Source organism: Salmo salar, chromosome 14 (assembly GCF_965601325.2).
Source record: "Salmo salar chromosome 14, fSalSal1, whole genome shotgun sequence".
Taxonomy (NCBI): domain Eukaryota; kingdom Metazoa; phylum Chordata; class Actinopteri; order Salmoniformes; family Salmonidae; genus Salmo; species Salmo salar.
Window position 1 is genome coordinate 9,332,766 of NC_138304.1, and position 7,413 is coordinate 9,340,178.

Here is a 7,413-nt window from a genome sequence, read left to right on the forward strand (position 1 = left end):
CACTCACACACAATCACAACAAAAGGTATTCTTGTATGCTTGGCATACTGCATCGCATACCAGCTTATGATATCATACTGAAAATGGTTCAAATGAATTAAAAGCCAATTCATTCTTTTCTTACTGTTCTTATTGAGTTGTGTCTATGTGATCTCTTAGGTCCCCATGGAATAAAGGGAGTTCTGGGTTACCATGGAGGCCTGGGACAAGATGGTAGACCCGGTCCATACGGGCCTAAAGGAACTAAAGGAGAGCCCAGTTATGCTCAACCAGGCCGCCTAGGACCACCTGGACAAAAGGTGTGTTCAACAAACAGAACCACAGTCTATTACCAGCAATGTAAATCACTGCCACTGTGCAACACAATACTGTAAAACTACAGATACCATTTAAACACCAAGGTGACTGTTACCTGGCTCTGATAACACCCTTCTCTCTCTCTGTCTCTTCTCTTTCTCTTTCTCTCCCCCTTCCTCCCGCCTTCTCTTTAGGGCGAGCCAGCCTTGTCTAACAGCCATGGTTCCAAGGGAGAGAGAGGCTCTCCTGGTTGCGCAGGTCGTCCAGGCTCCCAAGGGCCCACTGGAGCCAATGGAGACCCAGGACATCATGGACATCATGGTTACTACCACTGAAATACTAGTAATGATAGTTATGATAGATGATCATGAGGATGATGTTTTCTTTCTTTCCATCTTTCTTTCTGTGATCCAGGACCCCTAGGTCCTGCAGGGCCACCTGGTACCGATGGTCCTCCAGGCCCCCCAGGACCCACTCCGTCATATGGAGCTCCAGGTCAGAACATCACTAAGGTTTATTCAGGAAATACTGTATATCAATGAAAATAAAGTATGTGTATATTTTTATGTCTCTATGACTTGTGTGTATATGTTTTTGGGGTGTCTGACCATATCCTCTTTCATAGGACAACCAGGGTTACCTGGCCCTCCTGGTCCCTGTGGTCCTAAAGGTAACCAGGGGAGCGATGGCATTCCTGGACCTGCTGGTCAGAAGGGAGAGACATGTAAGACAGACACCTTGACTTCAACTTGCGTTGTGTTTATATCTATACTTCTTGCCCCATGCATATGTAATAATTTGACATTTTGTGGATATAATATATCTTCTGTGCTCTCTCTAGTGATTGTGGGGTTGACTCCTGGCCTACGTGGAGAGAATGGACAGCCAGGTGAGTCTCAGACTGATGACATCATTCCTATACCTTCAGACATGTACCACTGGCTCAACATTGGATTTGTTATCGGCTAAACTCATGTTATTAATTAGAATTGGTTCTGTAATATACTTGATTTAAGTTATTATCGGTTCCGTTCATGGCTAAAATGGTTTGTTTTCTGTTTCCCTATAGGTCCAAAGGGAGATGTGGGTTTTCCTGGCCCCACCATTTTGGGGCCCCCAGGGTTTACTGGAGACCAAGGCATTGAAGGACCCCAAGGTCCTCGTGGTGAGCCGGGGCTTGGAGCCGTTTGTCTCAAAGGGCTGAAAGGAAACACTGGTCCTCATGGCAGACCTGGAAGCCCTGGTGAGGACGCGCTGTTCTTCGTGGCTTTGAACACTAACTCTGTCACTGATTAGCTCCATACCTGAATCTAATTGAAACCGTGTCAGTTGTGCTGACACAAACTCTCCCCTTGAATCAAATTCAACCTCTATCCTTGACTCTGTAGGCCTATAGTCTATAGGCCGGATTCCCAGACACAGATTAAGCCTACTTCTGGACAGTACAGAGAATGAAGTGCTTCTCAGTCAATGACTAGGTTCAGACTCATTATGAACAACTGTCCCTGATTCACTCACACTATTGGTTAGTTTTAACTCACTCATTCAAACTCTTCAAACTCTTATTCCTCCTGACTAACCAAAACTCAATAGTTATGACTTAGTAAGTCAAACTCTATCTCTGACTCTAACTCAACCTCTCCCTTATTCCCACCGGCCCTGAATGCTGCTCTACCAAAACTTGCCTCTGACTGAAATTATGACACATTTTGCGTCTTTCTGTCTGCAGGGCAACAGGGTCCACGGGGACAGCCAGGGTCTGGAGGTTATGGATATAAAGGGGACAGGGGAGACACAGGCTCTCCAGGGGGCAGAGGCTTTGACGGGCCCAGAGGGGACCCAGGGCTTCCAGGGCCATGGGTGAGTCACTCCATTGAAGAGTACAAGACCAACTAAATGTTGTTTACGTTTTGGAATATCCCTTGAACACTGGAAAATATAGGTGTTATAAGTAATTATATGTATAATTTGAAGTCTTGAATTAGTGCTTGAATTGCTTTCTACCCCCTAGGGACCAAGAGCCATCCCTGGACCTCCAGGACCAATAGGTGACCCAGGTCACCCTGGACCCCCAGGATTCCCCGGTAATCTTATTACATCGACAGCAATCCTCTGCATTGTAATTTTTTATTTACAAAAACAAATCTGTCATTACACCATAGTATTGAGTGTGGCCAGGAGTTTATCCTGACCATGAAGAACTCTGGGTTCTAGTTCTAAGGCAACGAGTTTCCCCTAGTAAGGTCACATGCTCTGGAAAAACTCCTGTGCCTCCTGTTAATGTGTGCCATGTGTTGTAGCCATCAAAACGTCATCCCTAGGTTTTTTTAGTTATGACAAGCTAGATAGTGTGTGATGTGTGTGTAGGAAATGTGTTTGGTTTGTTTCAATTGAGATATTTTGACCACAAGTCTGATACCACTATGATGACACCAAATGTGTTTGATGGATCCTTTTGGCCTTCTTCTAATGCATCTTAAGGGGAAAGTAATCCAAAAAGTAATTTGATTAAGTTACTGAGTTTGTGTAATCCAAAAGTTATGATTACTGATTACAATTTTGGACGTGTGCTTGTAACTGTGAAGTATTACATTTTGAAAGTAACCTTACCCAACCATGTGTGTGGTGCAGTTGGTGATTGAGTGTATCTTGATGAACTGTGTTGTTTTAGGTGAGACGGGTGATCCTAGTTATAACCCCGGCACGAAAGGACCAAATGGGGCCAAAGGCTGGCCAGGACCACCAGGTCAATATTTAACACTCAACATTAAACACTAACAACTCAACATTTAACACTGAAATCTGTACATTTAACACTGAAAATTCAACACTGAAAACCCTGGGTCAATATTGAATTCATCAACGCATCCTAACTCTCAACGGTATCTTGAGCAGAATTTATTCTCAAGTGGTTAGTCAAAAACGAATCAAAGGTTTTTTTCATGCACATCTACAGGTCGTCCAGGACTTGACGTGTCTGGACAAGTGAGATTCCATCAAGGGGATCCAGGCCGACTTGGTCACCCCGGGAACCAAGGATTTCCAGGTCCAATTGGGCCGCCAGGACGGCCAGGATTTGCAGGTTCAGTATCCTTTTATCATCTACAACTACAAGCCACATGGTCAGGCCAACCATGATTCACTTCAACCAAATATCATATTCTTTCTTACTAATGAAAATGTCTATGGGAAGGAGTGAATGCAACCTATGCCATGTCTTAGCCTGTGGTGACTGGCATGCTAACATTAGCACAATGGGTCTCAATAGCTCTTACTTTAGCTTTGGCTAACTAAATTGCTTGCCAAAAACAAGTTTTCCCTCTCACTGCCAGGCCCCACAGGCCCTAAGGGTCAGCATGGACACAGCCCTCCAGGCCTGCCTGGGTTCCCTGGACGCAAGGGAGACAAGGGATCACCAGGACGGACAGGTATTTATATAAATGTGTGTGGCAGTGATCTTGTTGAACATGAGGCGAACAGTTGGAAAACATGTCTTTTATCTAAGTGTTTTTGCTCTGGCAGGGCCGGTGGGCTACCAAGGGTCTCCGGGTCAGAAGGGTTCTCGTGGCCCGTGGGGCTCCAGCACGGCAGGCCTGGCTGACAGTTTCCTGCTGGCCCGACACAGCCAGACGATCAGAGTGCCTGACTGCCCCAGAGGTACCACCCTCATCTACTCTGGATACTCTCTGCTCTTCATCAATGGCAATGAGAGAGCCCACGGACAAGACCTAGGTAAAGAGCATGGAGACACACATTAATACTAATGAGGCACACACACACACTGCTCAACACAAAACACTCACCAAACGCAGAGCGGTTGTATTCATAGGTTGCACCGCCGTCACTCGGCGGTGCCATTGGTCTGAATGTTCTCAAGCTGACCTCTGCCAGCGGCGCAACAGTGGTGCTCTAAAGTCATGATAAGCCCAGTCATTCTGGGCAGAGTGTCTAAATTACACTATAGTGCCTGGAAATACAATGACATTGCTAAAGTAGTCAAATATTTAGTAGGAAGCAGCATTATCATGTTATCAAATTTACTTTAGACAGATGACAATGTTGTCATTAGCTAGCAAAGTTTTTTTAAAGGCTAGCGATGCTAGGGATGACAAAATGTTTTACTACTAATTATTTGCCTCCTTTTGAATGTCATTGTATTTCCAAGCCAAGATTTTGATGAAATCTTCATTAGCGCTCATAGACGATGTATTGAATAGAATGCTCAGTCGGGCATCAGCCAAAAACGAAAGTTCAAAACAATATTGTGACGAAACATGCAACCCATGAATAGGTGTAAGTTAACAATATGGTGAAATTCTTACAAAGCATATCAAAAGGCAGTGTGGGGCTAATACCATGTTGGTTAATACCTAACTCATCCAATCATCTCAGATCTAGAGGGTACAGGTCGATTTGGGATTGAGCAAATTAGTTTCTAAAACTGTCATGTTAACTCGGTGCTCTTACTTTTCCTGTTAATTTGACATTGTCTGTCTTTGATGACCTCACCACTGTCCCCCCCCAGGCTCCATGGGCAGCTGCCTACCACGTTTCTCCACCATGCCCTTCCTGTTCTGTGACACGGACAACACCTGTCGCTACGCCGCCCGCAACGACTACTCCTATTGGCTGTCGACGGAGAAGCCCATGCCGCGCAGCATGGACCTAATCAGAGGAGATGAGATAGGGAGCTACATCAGCAGGTACACAGCCCTGGGAGGAGGGACACACACACACACACATGCACGCACGCAAGCAGTCACACGTGCGCAGTCACACGTGCAAGCTTACACACATATACTTGCAGGCTAATAAAATACAGGGTTTCTACAGTTTGCACTCTTTATTTTGGAACACATTTTAACATGTTGCACAGAAATGACTCTACGCTACACTTGTTGGTGGTATGTGATTTAGGTGTTCAGTGTGTGAGGGCAGCTCCAATGCCATCGCCATCCACAGCCAGACCACCCAGACCCCAGACTGTCCTCGTGACTGGGAATCCCTCTGGACTGGATACTCCTTTGTCATGGTAACAACCTGCTCCATATGTTATATCGAGATACTGTTTAATATCTGTACCTGCAGTGCCTTCAGAAAGCATCCATGCCACTTGACTTATTCAACATTTTGTTGTGTTACAGCCTGAATTCAAAACAGATTAAATCATTATTTTTCTCTCACCCATCTACACACAATACCCCATAATGACAAAGTGAAATCACATTTTTAGAAATGTTTGCACATTTATTGAAAATGAAATACATAAATATACATTTACATAAATATTCACACCCCTGAGTCAATACTTTGTAGAAGCACCTTTGACGGCGATTACAGCTTTGAGTCGCCTTGGGTATTGTCTGTATCAGCTTTGCACATCTGGATTTGTGGTTGAATGATATTGATATGAATGATAATGCTGCAAATTAAACATCATAGTAGGAGCATAATGTTGCACACTCCATTGTGACATAATTCAAAACTCAGTGTAACTTACTCTACTTTACCTTCTCTATACTTCTCTCCTCCTCACTTCTGCCCCATCCTGCCCTTCATCGTGTCATCTCTATCCTCTGTCCCTTTCTCCTCATCTCTGCTTGTTTTCTATACTCCTCTCCTCCTTTCCATACCCCCATTGCTCCTCCTCTCTCTTCTTCCCAGCAAACGGGTGCGGGTGCTGAGGGGTCGGGGCAGCCGCTAGTCTCCCCAGGCTCGTGCCTGGAACACTTCCGCCAGGTCCCCTTCATCGAGTGCCACGGCCGGGGAACCTGCAACTACTTCCCAGACTCCTACAGCTACTGGCTGGCCTCACTCGACCCGAATCGCATGTTCAGGTTAGAATCATCACATCAGAGATCGATTCAGTGTCTATACAATACGATCAGTGGTGTAGTAAAAGAAATGCATAGAAGATATAGGGAGCGTTACTTTATTCACCGCGAACGGTGATTAGCGTTTAGCCACCATTTTTTTTCCCACTGTATACAATACTATACTGTTCAAATCAAGCTTTATTTTGAGTGCTCTTTTTTAGCTTTGCTTTTCAGTAGTCGTTCAGTTTTTATTGTTATTCTTTCGTTTTTTTATCCTCTTATGTTTGTTGTGTAGTAAATATTTCTGTTTTTATTTTCATTGTTCTCGTTCGTTTTATCCTGTCATGCAGATTGTGTTGCATTCCATGTCTGAAGTATGTTGTATAAATAAAGCTTGATTTGACTTGACTTGGCCACATACGGGGATGTTTTCTTTTCAATGCCTGTACAGCATTGTCTTTTATCAACTAGTTATTTATGTTTTGTGACAGTGTTAAATATCATTCTAATACTTTTAGGGTAGTTTAGGTAATTCTGCCTCTATAGGTTCTGTCTGGCCTTACCTATACACCATACTAAACTCCTCTTCTTTGATCTCATCCCCTGCAGTAAGCCTGTGCCCCAGACTGTGAAGGGACGTCTTCTAGAGAATGTCATCAGTCGCTGCCGCGTCTGCAGGAAACCCTATTGAACATTGCCAGGGGCCGGAACAAGAGTTGGGTAAATTACCATCGAGAGGAGGGTCTAAGGAGATTGACTGGCCTATGGGATGTGACAGGTAGTGTAGGTCAGTGGTCAGTAGCACTTTATTTTATGGTACTGTTTCCACTATTATTTAATAGGAGTTTATTTGCTAACAACAGGTACTTTCTGGTATTTTCTTCAAGAATTCCCAACACTTTGTAACTACCTGGTATTGAATGGTGCTTAGTAGTGCTTGTTTTAATGAATCCCAAATAAGTAATGGCATATGTTATTGATGTGAAATTACCATAACATTACCTTGTTATTTTCTATACTGTAAAATAAAGTGCTACCCTCACTCCGGATGTGGAGCGGTTTTGATTGTTTTTGTGCGCGATCACCTTGTCCTCAGCCATCAGCCATGTTTCTAAGGAACTGTGTGGTTAGAGTATGTCTGAAAGAACACCTCATTATAAAGACATTACAATATGATTATTATCCCATTATTGTTAAAATCCCATCAAAGTAACGGTTCATTTTGCACTGACTGAGGCTGTATGCAGGGTAATACACTACCACCACAGGCCACCACACATGGTATCCAACAGACCTTGGT

At 44.0% G+C, this 7,413-nt stretch overlaps 1 protein-coding gene across 2 annotated transcripts in view; it reads left to right on the forward strand.

Moving 5' to 3' along the window:
- LOC106568707 (uncharacterized) overlaps positions 1-7,162 on the forward strand; it is a 73,107-nt gene extending 65,945 nt beyond the window's left edge. For both annotated transcript variants that reach the window (XM_014139282.3, XM_014139281.3), the window contains 16 exons: positions 160-299; positions 492-618; positions 712-792; positions 923-1,021; positions 1,139-1,186; positions 1,367-1,540; positions 2,027-2,157; positions 2,309-2,381; positions 2,969-3,043; positions 3,254-3,379; positions 3,630-3,725; positions 3,820-4,029; positions 4,823-5,000; positions 5,215-5,329; positions 5,962-6,134; positions 6,723-7,162. In XM_014139282.3, coding sequence (XP_013994757.3) covers positions 160-299; positions 492-618; positions 712-792; positions 923-1,021; positions 1,139-1,186; positions 1,367-1,540; positions 2,027-2,157; positions 2,309-2,381; positions 2,969-3,043; positions 3,254-3,379; positions 3,630-3,725; positions 3,820-4,029; positions 4,823-5,000; positions 5,215-5,329; positions 5,962-6,134; positions 6,723-6,804 — 1,928 coding nt within the window. In that variant the 3' untranslated portion in view covers positions 6,805-7,162. The remainder of the gene's footprint in view (positions 1-159; positions 300-491; positions 619-711; positions 793-922; positions 1,022-1,138; positions 1,187-1,366; positions 1,541-2,026; positions 2,158-2,308; positions 2,382-2,968; positions 3,044-3,253; positions 3,380-3,629; positions 3,726-3,819; positions 4,030-4,822; positions 5,001-5,214; positions 5,330-5,961; positions 6,135-6,722) is intronic.
- Positions 7,163-7,413: the final 251 nt, after the last annotated feature.